The 18,236-nt window shown below is 40.6% G+C and overlaps 1 protein-coding gene across 1 annotated transcript in view; it reads right to left on the bottom strand.

Annotated features, from left to right (window-relative positions):
• HSDL2 (hydroxysteroid dehydrogenase like 2) overlaps positions 1 to 18,236 on the bottom strand; it is a 69,475-nt gene that overhangs the window by 23,618 nt on the left and 27,621 nt on the right. The window contains exons 7-8 of the mRNA XM_019454178.2: positions 8,865 to 9,059; positions 4,898 to 4,969 (exon numbers count right to left, since the gene is read on the bottom strand). Of these exons, the coding sequence (XP_019309723.2) occupies positions 4,898 to 4,969; positions 8,865 to 9,059 (267 nt within the window). The remainder of the gene's footprint in view (positions 1 to 4,897; positions 4,970 to 8,864; positions 9,060 to 18,236) is intronic.

Raw genomic sequence — 18,236 nt, 5'->3', positions numbered from 1 at the left:
GCTCAGAGCCTGGAGCCTGTTTCAGATTCTGTGTCTCCCTCTCTCTCTCTAACCCTCCCCCGTTCATGCTCTGTCTCTCTCTGTCTCAAAAATAAATAAACGTTAAAAAAAAATAAAAAAGAATGGTTAATATCAACAACTCAGGGAACAATAGATGTTGGCAAAGATGCAGACAGGATCTCTTTTGCATTGCTGGTAGGAATGCAAACTGGTGCAGTCACTCTGGAAAACGCTATAGAGGTTCCTCAAAAAATTAAACATAGAACTACCTTATGACCCAGCAATTGTACTATTAGGTATTTATCCAAGGGATACAGGTATGCTGTTTTGAAGGGACACATGCACCCCCATGTTTATAGTGGCACTATCAACAAAAGCCAAAGTATGGAAAGAGCCCAAATGCCCATCGATGGATGAATGGATAAAGAAGATGTGGTATATACATATACGATGGAGTATTACTCGTCAATCAAAAAGAATGAAATCTTGCCATTTGCAACTACGTGTATGGAACTGGAGGGTATTATGCTAAAGAAAGATAAAAGAGAAAGATAAAAATCATATGACTTCCAGAGAAAGATAAAAATCATATGACTTCAGAGAAAGATAAAAATCATATGACTTCACTCATATGTGGACTTTAAGATACAAAACAGATGAACCTAAGGGAAGCAAAGCAAAAATAATATAAAAACAGGGAGGGGGACAAAAACATAAGAGACTCTTAAATATGGAGAACAAACAGAGGGTTACTGGAGAGGTTGTGGGAGGGGGGATGGGCTAAATGGGTAAGGGGCATTAAGGAATCTACTCCTGATCATTGTTGTGCTATGTGCTAATTAATTTGGATGTAAATTAAAAAGATAAATTAAATAAAAAAAAAAAAAAAGAGGGGTGACCAGCTGGCTCAGTTGGTGGAGCATGCGACTCTTCATATCAAGGTCGTTAGTTCAAGTCCCATGCTGGGTGTGGAGATTACTTTAAAAATAAAACCTTAAAAAAAAAAAAAAAGATAATGACTAGCAGCCCCCATCACACCCTAACTCCATACTTACATAAACATGTAAAAAAATTACTAAACATCACCTAGACTCACAAACAATCACTGTCAGAATCCAGGAACAAATGTTCAATAACTCTAAGGTAGACAGAGTCAGCCTAAGAAACACGGAACTGCCTGTGCTTTGCCTCATGAAAGATCTCAGAGAAAGAATAGCTCTACTAACTTAAACAAAGAAGACAGGTTTTCATATTTTTAAACCACTGGACCAGACTCTGGGCTTGTTTCAACTAGAAGACTAGGATCTGTACCTCTGTTCTACAATGCTGCCTTTTAAGAACGCCTCCATCTTTCAAATCCAATTTCAAAGCTTGTAGCTCCCAAATATCAGAGGAGCAGACAGTAGGGGGAGCCCTTGTAGTGAGGCACCCTGGGAAGTACACGCCCCAAAGCAATACTGATAAAAATGGGGAGGGAAGAACCTTGGGAGCAGGGCATGAAGGGGACAGTAGGAGGTAAAAGAAGTTCCCAGTCAGCCTTGCACACAGGCACTAGCTATGTGCCTAACAGGTACCACAACAGAAACTATAGCTCTGACAACGCAATTCTACCAGAAGGACAAGGAACGAAGCCAGAAGCAATCTATACATCCCTGTCATTTGACTCTACTAGCTCTAGAGATATTTCCTAATATGAAGATAAATTAGCAGTGGGGAAAAATAACCTGGTGCCTATGAGAAACAACATACCACAAGAGTAATGGAAAATTATTCTGAAGAGAAAAAAAATCTACCTCTAAAAATAATTTACTATGAAACCCACAAGAATTCCTCCACATGAAAACTATATGAAATGAGGGCACAAAGTCATATATAACTGGCTGGAATGAAAAGACAATGGAATAAAATGGACAAGGAAAGAGGGAACATGAGAAATGAAACATATAATAAAATTAAAATAAACATTACAGTCCAAAGGGAACAGAGATGAAAGTGTCAAAAGTCTTTTTTTTTTTAATGTTTGTTTATTTTGAGAGAGAGCGAGAGCGCAAGTGTGCGTGGAAGCAGGGGAGGGGCAGAGAGCAAGAGCGAGAATCCCAAGCAGGCTCTGCACTGTCAGCACAGAGCCCAATGTGGGGCTCCATCTCACAACTGTGAGATCATCACCTGAGCCAATATTGAGTTGGATGCTTAATGAACTAAGTCACTCAAGTGCCCCAAAAGTCTTTGTTTTTTATTTTATTTATTTATTTTTTTTTTAATTTTTTTTATTTTTTAAAAAAATTTTTTTTTTACATTTATTTATTTTTGAGACAGAGAGAGACAGAGCATGAACAGGGGAGGGGCAGAGAGAGAGGGACACACAGAATCTGAAACAGGCTCCAGGCTCTGAGCTGTCAGCACAGAGCCCGACGCGGGGCTCGAACTCACGGACCACGAGATCATGACCTGAGCCGGAGTCAGCCACCCAACCGACTGAGCCACCCAGACGCCCCAAAGTCTTTGTTTTTTAAAGTAGGCTCCAAGCCCAATGTGGGGCTTGAAGTCCAACCCCAAGATGAAGAGTCGCATGCTTTACCAACCAAGCCAGCCAGGTGCCCCATCAAAAGTCTTATCGGTAATTTACAGTACAAACTTGAGCAGGTATCCCAGAATGCAGAAGAAAAGAACAGTAAGATAGAAATAATAAAAGATGGTGACAACTACAGGGGAAAGGAAAAGGACAACAGGCTAAGAATAAGTGTTTCTGAGGAGAATCCAGAGCAACTGGAACAGAAGCAATAAAAAGTATAACTAAAGGAAAAAAAACAAAAATAAACTGAACAGACAAAAAAGACTATGGGTTCCCTGTGTTGTAATGGGAGGAGGGAGATCAATGAAGAAATGACAGTAGTGCTTTTAATATGAGAAAAAACACTTAAAATTAGAACATAATCTACAATATACTTCATAATTACAAATACACTATATAAAACAAATATACATAGCACAAATAACCAGAAAAGGTACAATCAAACGTTAATAGAAAGGTGAGCTGCTCCCCCTTGGGAAATAAGGGATACACACTGACCTCTGAGAGAGAGGATGTGGATAGGGACTAACCAATCACCTGAAAGATGTTAGATTCTAAGCCAGCTATACTGGACTATATGAATATATTAAGGTATGTACAGAAAATGTTAAGTACAATTGCAGTAGACTGAACAAGAAGAGGGAATAAAAAAAGAGAGCTACAGTAGCAAACGCTCTCTCCAGCAGCATATGGGGAAGAAAAGCTTCAGCCAAAGGAATTTGAGTATTGTGACCTCCAGGCTGAGGGCATCCCTCATGTGGAGATGATATATGGATTGTAGTCAATGCACGTGACACATTCTGATCCCATAGGCAAAATCATTCCTATCAAAATTTGATGCCAGTAAACATTTATCTTACATTTTACTGATCTAACCTCCCTTGTTCTGATTCCATGGTCATGAAACAACCTTCTGATCGTGATTCTGTTCCCTATGTAATTAGGACCCAAGGGAGAGAATGGGCTGATCATAGCAACTGTATGCCTAGTCCATGAGATGGCAACTCATTATAAATTAATAAGTTGGATTACTGGGGGGAAAATATGCTAATTTAAAGGGCTTTAAGTATTCAGGAGTTAGAAAAGCAATTTAAATTTACTGGTTAAAGTTACGGGCTTAGCAATCAGAGAAATACAAATTTAAATCCTGGCTCTGCCACCTGCCATGATCTCAGATGTAAAATGAAGATAATAATACTTGTCTTGCAGGCCCGTGTTAACTGTGACAATGCATACAAAGCACCTGGCTTAGTGTCTGATGCACAGTAGTGCCCAATAAATATGTGGTGAAAAACAAAATGAATATACATGATCGATAAGTGGTTCTTATTATTTAAACTTGGAATTTAGAGAAGCTCAGATCAAAGGTTAGGGTGCTGCACAAAAATCAGGATTTTGCTCTTGCCTGGCCTTAAGCCTAGACTCTTTTTAGACTTTGATAAGATGTGTTTTCAAGTTTTCCATGCTACAAATGAAAAGTTGCCATTTTTATTAAGTAATTTTTAAGACTATCTCCAAAAATTTAGACAAAGATAAGGTAAAGGTAGAAAAGATTAAGCCAGAAAAAAGGTGGCACTAAAATGCACTGTGGTATAAGATTCTATAAATTTGCTATAAAGGTATAGAGGAAATTTGTTCTTAAATTTTCTAGCAGCCATCTAAAGAATCTGTGATCACTTAGGAGATTCACACTGCCTGTGAGATAAAATAAAGTAAGGGCCCAGGAGAAGCACAGCCATTCTTGTTAATAAACCATGAGAGAAATTCTTCTCATGGGTATTTGTTAAACAGTGTTTCTTCTGAAATCTTTCAGTAAGCTAGTGACACAATGCCAGAACACAAAAACTAAAACGTAAACTCTGGACCAATTAAGGGAGGCTATTGTTTCTGAATTATAAAAGCAAAATAAAGTAAAACCAAAATCTCCTCTGAAGTGAATTTCTCCAATAAAGCAGTCACACAGCACAAACTCTGAGAATGCTGTTAGGTATACTTTGATGTGACACATTTTTCCTCAAAATAAAATAACACATCAACATGAAATACCTAAACACAGTGCAAAGGAAAAGAAATAAAAATCTTAAAAAAGGGTCTGTTTTCTTTTTAAGATTTTTTTTTTGAGTCAAATGAAAAGCATATATTAAGAACTTCTTACTGGTGGAAGGAAAAGACAACCTTCTTGAATTAACAAGACCACATATTACTGTCTAGTTTAAATTACAATGGATCAAAACCAGAAGGCAGCAATGTCCAATTTTATATTCTGAAAGAAATATGTAAGTTAGTATCTTTATTTTCCTACATAAAGTATGGTCTACATCTTACCACGTGATTCCACTTTCTTGATAATTGTATCTGGGTGTTCATCTAAGAAGAAATCTGGTAACAAAGGATGGCCTGAAAAATGACCCCAAAAATAATCAGGTTACTAAGACAACTTAAATATATTAAGACTCCTAACACCTGTTTAATGAACATTATATCTGTTTTTATTGTAATAATCATTCTTGTGCAATGGAAAAGACTCCCATGAGAACTGTTAAACTACTTGACTTTCACAAAGCTAAAATACTTTTCCCATAACCCAGTTATCCTCCTCTCCAATGGCAAATTTCATCGCTAAGATCCAAACAGAGTCACCTGTTACATTAAGCTCCTAGCTGCCCTCCCAGGAGGCTCTGCCCCCTTCTCATCTATCCATGCAACCCTTCTGTCCTACATCCCTCCGAAGTACTCAGGACTCGTTTCTTACCTAGCCCCCTGAGAAAAGGGGGTTCCTTATTAAGAAACTTGTTTCCCATCTCTGTCTCTGTCTCTCCCTCTCAGAAGATTAAGAAAACTGGAGGTCAGGAAGGCATTGGTCTTTATTATATCCTAATACTTATCATAGTACGTATTCATCTTAAGCTCTCAACACTTGATAGGATTTTTTTTAATGTTTATTTATTTTTGAGAGAGGGAGCGTGAGTTGGGTAGGGACAGAGAGAGAAGGGGACAGAGGATCCGAAGCAGGCTCTGTGCTGACAGCAGACAGCCCGATGTGGGGCTTGAAATCACAAACCATGAGATCATGACCTGAGCTGAAGTCAGAAGCTTAATTGACTGAGCCACCCAGGTGCCCCGATTGTGCACAAAATTTTAAATTTAAGATTAAAAATCGTATCAAGTGGGGCGCCTGGGCGGCTCAGTCGGTTAAGCATCCGACTTCAGCTCAGGTCATGATCTCACAGTTCATGAGTTTGAGCCCAACGTCAGGCTCTGTGCTGACAGCTCAGAGCCTGGAGCCTGCTTTAGATTCTGTGTCTTTCTCTCTCTCTGCCCCTTCCCCTGCTCTCTCTCTCTCTCTCTCTCTCAAAACTAAATAAACATTAAAAAAAAGAGTACATTAAAAAAATTTTTTGTGTGCACAATGACCCTGTGCCTTTCAAACCTAAAGTGATAATTACATTGTACCAGGACCCAGGACACCTCAATCTGGTTCAGGTTCTGCCACTTATTAGCTGACTGCTCCTAGGCAAAGACTAAGCTCTTTAAGCCTGTTTTCCTACTGTAAATATTAACTACTGAATACTACAATTGTATCATATGTCAGGCACTGTGACACACACATTACACACATTATTGCACTTAGTTCTTACAAAAATCCTGCACGGAAGCTATTATTCCCCTAATTTTACCAATAAGGTAAAATAAGTGAAGCTCAGAGAAAGTGGGTGATATGCCTAAAGTCACACAGCTAGTGAGCAGCTGAACTGGAATCTGAACCTGGGTTTCTTCTCTCAAACTCCATGCTTTTAATCCCTAAACAATACTGCTTCTCTCACAGGATTGCTGTGAAGATTAAATAGATAATGTATATAAAACTGCCTTGTAAGGGTACTTGGGGGGCTCAGTCAGTTAAGTGTCTTGATTTTGGTTCAGGTCATGATCTTGTGAGATTTAGCCCCACATTGGGCTCTGTGCTAACAGCATGGAGCCCACTGGGGAGTCTCTCCCTCTGCCCCTCTGCTGCTTACAGGTACTCTCTCTCTCAAAATAAATAAATAGGGGTGCCTGGGTGGCTCAGTTGGTTAAGCATCAGACTTTGGCTCAGGTCATGATCTTGCAGTTTGTGAGTTTGAGCCCCACGTTGGGCTCTCTGCTTTCAGTGCAGAGCCCGCCTCAGATTCTCTGTCTCCCCCCACCCCCACCTCTCCCACGCTTGTGTTCTCTGTTTCTCTCTAAAACAAATAAACATTAAAAAAATTGTTTTTAAAAATTAAAACTAAATAAATAAACTTTAAAAAATGGCTTTGTTAAACTGTAAAGAGTTACTTAATTCAGTTCAAACCGAAGAGACAGGGATGACGTGGAAGCTCAACCTACTGAATAATATTTAAAATACACTTTATTTTTATCTTTTAATGTTTTATTTATTCTTGAGAGAGAGAGAGAGAGAGAGAGACAGAGCATGAGCGAGGGAGAGGCATGGCGAGAGAGGGACACAGAATCCAAAGCAGACTCCAGGCTCTGAGCTGTCAGCACAGAGCCCGACGTGGGGCTCGAACTCACGAGTCGTGAGATCGTGACCTGAGCCGAAGTCAGACACTTAACAGACTGAGCCACCCAGGTGTCCCTATTTAAAATACACTTTAGCACAAGTAAATAGACCCCTCGCTTATGGCTATGTTGTCTATTATTTCAATTTTTTTAATGTTTATTCAGTTTTGAGAGACAGAGCACAAGCAGGGGAGGGGCAGAGAGAGGAGACAGAATCTGAAGCAGGCTCCAGGCTCCGAGCTGGCAGCACAGAGCCCGACACGGGGCTTGAACTCACAAACCATGAGACCATGCCCTGAGCCGAAGTCAGCTGCTTAACTGACTGAGCTACCTAGTCACCCCTATATTGTCTATTATTTAACATATACCATGTTTTAGGGGTACCTGGGTGGCTCAGTTGGTTGAACATTCAATATCAGCTCAGGTTATGATCTCAGAGATTGTGAGTTTGAGCCCCACACTGGGGTTGCAGCTCTCAGTGCATAGACTGCTTCAGATCTTCTGTTCCCCTCTCTCTGTCCCTCCCCAACTTGTACTGTCACTCTCAAAAGTAAATAAAACATCAAAACATATATATAATATTTTATACATACAGTCAGAATTCATTTTCACCACCAGCATCTACAATTTTGGAAAGAATGATCTTTGAACAAGGGGGCCTTGAGAACTTCTCAAATCATACCCTTGTACCAAGGACAGATTGTGTTTACTCATCTTCACCATCTATCAGTGAGCTACTCTAAGAGACTGCACTTAAGAGACAAACATTTGGGGGAGTCTGGGGAGCTCAGCTGATTAAGTGTCTGACTTCAGCTCAAGTCATGATCTCACGGTTTATGGGTTTCAGGCCCTTGTCCATGCTGGCAGTGCAAAGCCTGCTTGGGATTCTGTCTTCCTCTCTCTCCCTCTGTCTCTTTTTTAATTTAGAGAGAGAGAGAGAGAGAGAGAGAGAGAGAGACAAATATTTGGAAGGAGTCCATATTTTTTTTTAAGTATTTGAGAGAGAGAACAGGGGAAGGGCAGAGAGAGGGAGAGACAGAATCCCAAGCAGGCTCCACATGGTCAGCGCAGAGCCTGACACAGGGCTCGATCCCACTAACTGCGAGACCATGACCTGAGCCAAAATCAAGTCCGACACTTAACTGACTGAGCCACCCAGGGTTTTGTAAAAAACTCACTCCTGTATCATCTGTTTCCACGTCCTTGAACAAAGTCTTTCCTCTGATTTTAAGGCCAACTTTAAAAACCAATTTTCATTTTTGGTTTCTTTCAAGATTTGGAAATGGCTAATAGCTGATATGCCTTCCATATCTGCATATCATTTTAAAAGCCCTCAACTCACTTCTATTTTTCCTTTCTCTCTTTTAAGTCCTACCCTTTATCAGGAGGACGGCTTTTAAAAGAACATATTAATTTTATAATGACTCAAACGTGCACACAAAACAGAGGTGTGTTCCTTGCAGGAAATGCAGAAACAGACATCACTACTTTTAAAAACTGTAAGCACTGGGGCGCCTGGGTGGCTCAGTTGGTTGGGCGGCCGACTTCACCTCGGGTCATGATCTCGCGCTCCGTGGGTTCGAGCCCCGCGTCGGGCTCTGTGCTGACAGCTCGGAGCCTGGAGCCTGTTTCGGATTCTGTGTCTCCCTCTCTCTGACCCTCCCCCATTCATGCTCTGTCTCTCTCTGTCTCAAAAATAAATAAATGTTAAAAAAAAAAATTTAAAAAAAAAACAAAAAACTGTAAGCATTACCTGGTTTAATTGCATAGACATCAAAATTTTTTACTCCTTCTTCTCTTAAGATGTTTTCATCAATAATAAAGTTTCCTGTAAAACTTTTTGGCTTTTTAAAAATGGAATAGGCAGCATCTGCAATAATATCAACTTTTCTACACTGGCTTTCAATACCAGATCCTCCCAGCATGTCCATAGCAGCGGTGTGGATGGCTGTGGAGAGAGCAAATACACATACAGAGAACTCCAGATCAAATAATGGGGCTCTGGAAGTAACAAACCAGACAGCTGATCTCTTTACTTCTCAGATGATGAAAATAAGGTCCGGAGAGCTTAACGGATTTGCCGAATGTTCTACTGACATAACCGGGTAGAAAACACATGTTCCTTACTCTTCACAATGCTGCCTCATACAATAGAATGGGTTCCTGAGACTCAGCAAAATTCAGTTGGACTTCTGATTTAGAATGCTCAAGAATTTGCACAGGATTCCTGAAAGTTGAGAAAGCCAGGAGGGTATAACAGAAAAAGCACTGAGCAGTAAGCCAGGTGAGTGGGATTTTTAGGCCAACTATGTCAGGATTTTTGGCAAGTCACTTTAACATCTCTGGGCCTGTTTCCGGACTCTACAATAAGAAGCTCCTTTCCTAAGTTTATTATCTCACCCCTCTATTAAAATACAGAGATTTTGTTTCTGTCATTCATCAGGGTATTCCTCGTGGCTAAAACAATGACAAATGCATTATTAGCACTCAATAAATACTAGTTGGATTTTTGGTGGTCCCTTTTAAGTTCAGATACTTCCTTTAATACAGGAAATACTAGAAAATAGAGAAGCAAAAGGAAGAATTTAAAAATTATCTATAACTCCCCTAGCCAGAAATAATTACTATTAATATTTGCATACAGAGGCACCTGGGTGGCTCAACAGGTTACGTGTCAGACTTTGGCTCAGGTCATGATCTCATGGCTCGTGGGTTCAAGCCCCGCTGTCAGGCTGACAGCTCAGAGCCTGAAGCCTCCTTCAGATTCTGTGTCTCCCTCTCTCTCTCTCTGTACCTCCCCCACGTGTGTACTCTCTCTCAAAAATAAATAAACATTTAAAAAATTTTTAAAAATTTGCATACAATTTTTACTATTTTAGCTGCGTATAATTTTTAAATTCTGTGTTTACGAAGTAACTTGAAACTCTACCATTAATAGTACACTATTAATTATACATTGTCAAAATTGTGAACAGTAACTTATCTCAATTTACTTACATTATCTTAGCTTATGTTTAAAGCAATGAAAGTCAATTTGTTTAAATGTACTTTAGGTTTCAGGGTTTCTAGTAATTCAGATAAGGTTCTCTCCATACCATTGCCGAGCCATTATTTTAAATCAATACACATTGGAAGAACTTACATAAGTCAGCCCACAAGATAAAAACTTTGGAGCTTTTAATAGCCACTGACCCCTTTACATTCATTCAACATATAGTTATCGAGCAATAAGTCAGGCATTATTGTAGGGATTGGGGACAAATGGGTTGATAAAATAGACAAAAGTTCCTACCTTCATGGTGATTACCTTTTAGCATACACCTCTACTACTAAGACAACACAATCAACTTGGGGAATCTCCAAAAGCACAGAGTTAGGAAATACATCCTGTTCCTATCTTGTAAGTATGGTTTCTTACTAGGAAGAATTTTTTACTTAACCAATAGCTCAAGAGCTCTGGTCTTGCTCTTGGTGTGACACTTCATTAATAAAAAATAACAGCTAGGGGCGCCTGGGTGGCTCAGCCAGTTAGGCGCCCGACTTCAGCTCAGGTCATGATCTCGCGGTCCGTGAGTTCGAGCCCCGCGTCAGGCTCTGTGCTGACAGCTCAGAGCCTGGAGCCTGTTTCAGATTCTGTGTCTCCCTTTCTCTCTGTCCCTCCCCTGTTCATGCTCTGTCTCTCTCTGTCTCAAAAATAAATAAACGTTTAAAAAAAAAAATAACAGCTAATATTTATTAAATGTGGCCTATGCTGGGCATGCTGCTACAGACTTTACATACATTATGTGAATGAATTCTGTGAGGTCAGTACTGTTATTCCCATTTTACAGATGAGAGCACTCATGCACAGAGGAGTTAAAAGATTACAGGAGCTAGAGTTCAAACATCTGACAGCTTGATTTCAGAGCCAGGATCTTAACCATTAAGAGACTAAAGGGTCATACTTTGTAAACCAACATTCTTAGATTTGGTTTACACTATTCTCACTCCCATAAACCACAGAATTTTATTTTTTTAGAGAGAGAGTGAGTGTGTGCAAGCAGGGTAGAGGGACAGAGGGAGAGAGAGAGAGGGAGAGAGAGAAAGAATCCCAAGCACGCTCTATGCTCAGTGCAGAGCCCAATGTGAGGCTCAATCCCACGACCCTGGGATCATGACCTGAGCTAAAATCAAGAGTCAGATGCTCAGGGGCGCCTGGGTGGCTCAGTCGGTTGAGCGTCCGACTTTGGCTCAGGTCATGACCTCACAGTCCGTGAGTTCGAGCCCCGCGTCGGGCTCTGTGCTGACAGCTCAGAGCCTGGAACCTGCTTCCGATTCTGTGTCTCCCTCTCTCTGACCCTCCCCCGTTCATGCTCTGTCTCTCTCTGTCTCAAAAATAAATAAACGTTAAAAAAAAAAAAAAAAAAAGAGTCAGATGCTCAACCAACTGAGCCACCCATATGCCCCAAACTGTACAATTTTTCTAAAAATATTTCAGGGCAACTGGGTGGCTCAGTCGGTTAAGTGTCCGACTTCGGCTCAGGTCATGATCTCATGGTTCGTGAGTTCGAGCCCTGCGTCGGGCTCTGTGCTGACAGCTCAGAGCCTGGAGCCTGCTTTGGATGCTGTGTCTCCCTCTCTCTCTGCCCCTCCCCTGTTCATGCTCTGTCTCTCTCTGTCTCAAAAATAAATAAAAAACATTAAAAAAAAATTTTTTTAATAAAGAAATAAAAATAAAAATATTTCAATATAGGTGTGTCTGGCTGGCTCTATCTGGAAACCACATGACTTTTGATCTTTAGGTCATGAGTTCAAGCCTCATGTTGGGTGTAGAGATAACGTAAAAATAAATAAATTTTTTCAATACGGTGCGCCTTAAGTCTATATGCATATGTATATACTCTAGTCTCAATGTAGACTATATGACTGGTATAAGAATTCTTAAAAGCTTTAATTAAGAGTATGTCATGGATGTATACATGTGTTGTGTGTGTTCATATGTATAGACCTGCACACCACATAAGAACAATGAATGATTTCTCCAAGCAACCTATGTTTACTTCAGTAATCTTTCTAAGGAAGATACAAAGGCACATACACTCACAATCAGGAAATAAGCCAGAGTTATTCTCAGCAAAGGTTTTGCAATGTCGTAGGCTGACCTAATAGGTCATAAGACTGACAACAATAGAAACAGGTTAACAATAGGATACAACAAATGAAATTCACTGATGATTCCTGGGAAAGAAAAAAAGCAAAAGTTTTAACGAAAGCTGATATGCCTTGGATTACAAGAATCCTAAAGGTGAGCCTAAAACTTAAGTATTATTAAGGAATAATTTTTAAAAAATCTAATAGTTTCCAATTGATGCTCCATTTAAAACACACAGTAACAAGTCTTCGTATCAACCAAAGATTTCCTTTCACATAAACATATAGAGTACATATCAGACTTAAAATATCAGCATTGCCTTTGACTCCTTCTCTGGAAAGAAAGTTTGTCTCACCTCTGAAACACCTGCTAGCCACCAAACACACACACATATTCTTTGGGTACTCACTGAACCAAAGATACCACTGATTATAAAGTGTTCCGCTAAGAAACAAACCACCTGCCAACAACCTATTGTACAACATTAATAGTAAGAGCAGCCTGATATCAAAGATGTAAAAATATGAAAACACGGGCATCTCAGAATCAATGAAATATATATAAACTGCTATTTAAACAAGTTGGTAAGCAAGCCCCTGAAAAAACAAGGAAACTAGTTTCGGTTTCTAGGACCAGAGAGGCCAGCTGCCACTTCATTACCCTGACCTCCGTGGTTAGCGGAGTTACCACACCTGTATGTAGGGTGGTCCAGGTGGCAGAGGCCTGCAGCTGCTCTGTGATACATCTGTTATCTTCCACTCGGCTTCCAGTACCAAGATCGGTGGCTGGATGCCCAGACTCCTCACCCCAGCCCACATGCAATCCTTCCCGAAGTGGACCTCCCTCTTCCACCACACTTGTTCTGACCAGCCAAGAGGTCAGAGGCAGCAGGCATTTTGAATGGCAGCTCTTCTCCCTCCTGCCTTCCCCACCCTCCACTTCAACAGAAACTATGAACTAAGTCTTGTAAAAAGACAAACTTCTGAAGGTGACCTAGTTGGGGCTTGAGATCCTCATGTTGTTCAACCACTCAAGGCTATTCTCTGATCCCTTCTCTGGATGTGTTGAATTCAGTGGGGTGAAAAGTTCTAAACCCAGAAGGGGGATTGTAGCCGGTTCAGAGAAGAAACAGTGAGCCAGAGAGGACAAAGAGTGGACCAGGACACATACGTTGTAGACAATGTATGTTACACTGTATCTCTTCCATTAAGTGTCATAAATCTCCTTTTCCTTGAAGGGAATAATGCTGGGAGATTACCTCTGGTTCCAGCAAGCATAGAGAGCCGCTCTACACAGTCTAGGAAGAGAAACCATGTTTTTGAAATAGAGGCCTCACAAACAGCCAGGAGCCTGGACACCCTCTCGAATCCATTTTTATTGCCTCAGTTATGAATAATGCAACATCCTAGCTAGCTTTCCAGCCTCCTCTCTCCATAATCTTACAAGCCATCCTACATTCAGATGCCAAATTAAACTTCTTAAACCTCATCAGCAATCACATCACTCTACTGCTCCTATTTTCCCTCTGCTCTCCTGCTTCTCAAATTCTAAAGTGGCTCTCTATTGAATACAAGTTAGAATTCAAGCCCCTAAATTTGGCAATCAAGACCTGGGGCTTAGCTCAAGCTCCTCCCCCCACCACCTCACACCTACCCAACAATCAAGACAACTGCCCAAGTCCAGTGGGAAATAAAAAGCTCAGAGCCTATCACATATACACCATTATCAAATTCCTTGACAGTTCCACCAAACACACGGTATTTTCCCATACCATGGCCTTGGTTGTTCCCTCTGCTAGGAATGCCTTGCCCAATGTTCCTTCTTGCTAATTCCAACATCCCCCTGAGGTCCTATTTCGATCGATTACTTCTATTAGAACACCTCTTTTCCTGACCTTTAAACGTGAGCTACGTGGCCCTCCTGCTCTCTTTCAAAAGTATCCTGTACACAATCCCATCATGCCACATATCACAAGGTACATGACTGTAAATTCAACTTACTGTGCCATCAAGTCTAGGCTAAAAAAAATAATACCAATGGTTCTAAGTTGTCTGGTAATACTTCTAAAATGAACATCTCAGACCTAAAACAAAGATGTTGGCAGTGAGCTGATTTCTCTTGCCAATCCTGGTGGCGACCTCCACATTCTCTGTCATGCAGTATTCTGTTTGGAGCTAGGCAGAAGGTAATCATACTGTACATTCATTAACTCATCAAATATTTACTGAATGTCTACCATGACTACAGTAAAATGAGCAAAGCAGATTCTGTCTCTACCTTCTAGAAACTTTCATTCTAGCAAGAAAGACATTAAACAACCAAGTTATAAAATCAAGAGTTCAGGGGTGCCTGGATGGCTCAGTTGATTAACTGTCCGACTTTGGCTCAGGTCATGATCTTGCAGTTTGTGAGTTCGAACCCCACATCGGGTTCTGTGCTCACAGCTCAGAGCTTGGAGCCTGTTCAGATTCTGGGTCTCCCTCTCTCTCTCTCTGCACCTCTGCTGCGTGTGCTCTCCCTCTCTCTCAAAAATAAATAAATAAATGAATATTTAAAAAATTTTTTAAATAACATCAAGAGTTTAATTACAAATGTTGTTAGTGATGTGAAGGAGATGTACAGACTACTAAATCCAGTGGTCGGTCCCCATCTTATAACAACTGCTAGCAGCATTTAACATAATGAATCTCTCCCCTTCTTCCCTTAAAACACTTTCTTCAATTGGCTTCCAGGATATCACACTCTTTCGTTTTCTTCCTACCTTTCTCTCCTATATGGTTCTTCTCCTTCCTAATCTCTGAATGCTGCAATGGCTAATGGTCCTTTCTCTTCTTATGTAGCATTTACATTTGATAGCCCACAAATTGCTATCTCCAATTGCTGGACCTCTCTCCTGACACCCACACTTACAAATCCAACCATCTACTGACCATCTCCATACAGATGCATGAGCACAATGCCCCCAGATGAATTCCTAACCTTGCTCCCTAACCTGCCCCATCTGCAGCTTTCCCTGTCTGTTGGTTCCACCTTCAAAATAGGGGCACCTGGATGGCTCAGTCGGTTGAGCATCCGACTTTGGCTCAGGTCATGATCTCACGGTTTGTGAATTCGAGCCCTGCGTCAGAGCCTGGAACCTGCTTCAGATTCTGTGTCTCCCTCTCTCTGCCCATATCCCACTCATGCTCTGTTTCTCTCTCAAAAATAAATAAACATTAAAAAATAAAAATAAAAAAATACAGCAGGATGTGACCACTCTCCATCACCTTTACTGCTATCACCCCAGTCACAGCTACCAACATGTATACTGCAGTAGTCTCTGAACTGCTCTCCCTGTTTCTCCCTTTACCCAAGAATCTATTCTTTAGATCCTTTAAAAAATTCAGGTATGATCAGGTCCCTCTCTACTCAAAGCCCTGCAAAAGCTGCCCATTTCACTCAGAGTAAAAACCCAAGTCTTGGCAAGGACCTACAACATCTGATCCCCATTTCCTTATGGACATGATCTCATTTTCGACTGCTCTCCCCTCACTCTGGCCACACTGGCCTTCTCTCTGCTCTTTCATCATGCCAGGCATGCTCACCTCTTAGGACCTTTCCCCTGGCTATTTCCTCTGCCTTCAATGCTTCTCTCAGGTACCCTGTAGCTAACACATTCCCGAGGCTAACTCCAGCACCCTCTTCAAGTCTATGCTCAAACGTCACCTTCTCGAAAAATATAAACCCTTCTACTCTATTTAAAATTGCAATCTACCCTCCCAACATCTGAGACTCCCAATCCCCCTTACTTTGTTCTATTTTTTTACATAGCATTATCACCTTCTAGCATGCTATATACTTGACTCTTCTTTATGTTAACTGTCTATTGTATCTCTCCCAATTAAACTGCAAGCTCCAAAAGGACAGAGCTTCTTGTCTGTTTTGTTCTCTGATGTGTCTTAAACAACTCAAACAGAGCTTGGACATAACGGGTATCCAAAAATTATCTGTTGTACAAATAAAATCTAAAATTCTTAGAGTCAGACTAGGCTTTTTCTAACTTTGTTACCCCATGATTCCAAAGACCTAAAGGTGAGCAGAGTGGAGGGGTGAAGGGAAGGACAAAGTTTAGACAATGGTACCCTAAACAGTAAACTCCAAGAGTAAGGCCTGTTATCACAGGCATCTTCATTCCCCTTAATGCCTCGTACACAAGTGGACACTTCATAAATCATCTTCAGATGTGTAACGAATAAAGAGTGCAGAGAATTGTACCTGGCATATATAAATGTTCAGAAGATGAATGAATAGAAAATGACAAGTAACATAATAGAGGTACAAAAAAGGGAAAATACTACATTAGGACTTTGTTATCATAGCGAGCCCTTTCTAATTAACTGCCTGACCCTCACTATCTACCAATAACAGCAACGACTGAAGTGGGGGGAGGCTGAGAAAGGATGAGAGAAGGAAAAGAAGGTGAAAAAGAAAAGCACCACAAAGTGTGAGCTTTTAAAGTTTTTCAGTGTGATCCACAATAAGTAACACTTTTTACCTACATGACTAGTAATACATAATACATACATACACACACACTCACACACATATTCATTCAAATACGAAATAGTACCGACTAACTACCTGCAATATTTTCTTTTTTATTCCATTAGAAGTAAAACAAAACAATGAAATTCTGGCTGCTACCTTCTAACTCAATTTTACAAGCCACGAAATTGATTTCATGATTCACCAATGAGTCCTGACATGCAGTTTGAAAAATGCTATAGAAGCACTCATTCACTCTCACCTTTTGCCTCACTGCAAAGAATATCACTCTCCAGAAAAATCTTAAAAGAACTGTATCTGCTTCAGAAACATCAGGGAAATTAAGAAGCAACGAAACACGGTTCCGATCCCACAGTGGGCCAGGGAAGAAAGGAATCTCGGTCAAACAGAAGAAAGGAATTTTAAAAAATTGATTCTTGGAGCCCTCAGAAGAAAAGCAAGGTGGTAACTATAAAGGTGCTTGCAACAGCTAAATTTTCCTAGAAATTGTATCAGCAACACGCCCTCGGGCTCCATACATTCTTACCTACAGCCCCATTTCCTGAGCTTCAACACCACAGGCCACTGGCCCTTCCACTACTTCTTGAGGCTGAGGAAATCTCTTCACTCAGCAGATGGGAATAAAGATAAAAAGAAATCTCTCAATTGTCCTTAAGCTAGAACTCTGGGTATGTTTCACATGTTATATGTGGCAATTCAGTTCAAAAGTACCGCTAGGGCTGCAATACTTTGCAAAAATGCTGGATTAAATGTGCTTTTCATGGTCAACTCTTACCGAATTAGTCATCTATTAGGTGAAAGGTCAAAGAAGTAGGCACAGTACCCTGGCACAAGGTCTGCCACATGGTAACTGTCCAACAGATATTTGTTGAGCAATAAATGAATATACAAAATAATTTCAGAAGGAAGAAGAATAGGAATAAACAATATAAAGGTCCTTAGAGAATAAAGAAACATGTTAAAAGACACAATGGGAGGGGTACCTAGGTGGTTCAGTCGGTTGAACGTCTGACTTCAGCTCAGGTCATGCTCTCACGGTTCATGGGTTCAGGCCCTGCGTTGGACTCCTGCTATCAGGGCAAAGTTGGCTTGGGATCCTCTGTCTCCCCCCGCCCCCCACCCCCCGCCTCTCTGCCCCTCCCCAGCTCACGTGCTCACATGCATTCTCTCTCTCTCTCTCTCTCTCAAAATTAAATTTAAAAAATTAAAAAAAAAAAAAAAGACACAGTGGGAAGAATCAGGAAAATACAGGATTTTGGAAATTCTATAAATGACCTGGTTTTTCAAGAAATCAGTGATGAGGAAAAAAAATTAAGTGTAACTACTCTAAATGAAAAATATCACACAAATGTAATGTGTTAACTTTTTTTTTTTTTTTTTTAGAGAGAAAGGGCAAGCGGGGGAGAGGGGCAAAAGGGGAAAGGGAGAGAGAGAAAGAGAGGGAGAGGG

The sequence above is a fragment of the Panthera pardus genome, unplaced genomic scaffold (genome assembly GCF_024362965.1).
Source record: "Panthera pardus isolate Hobbes unplaced genomic scaffold, ASM2436296v1 HiC_scaffold_20, whole genome shotgun sequence".
In the NCBI taxonomy this organism is placed as follows: domain Eukaryota; kingdom Metazoa; phylum Chordata; class Mammalia; order Carnivora; family Felidae; genus Panthera; species Panthera pardus.
This window is presented reverse-complemented; position numbering and strand designations above follow the sequence as displayed.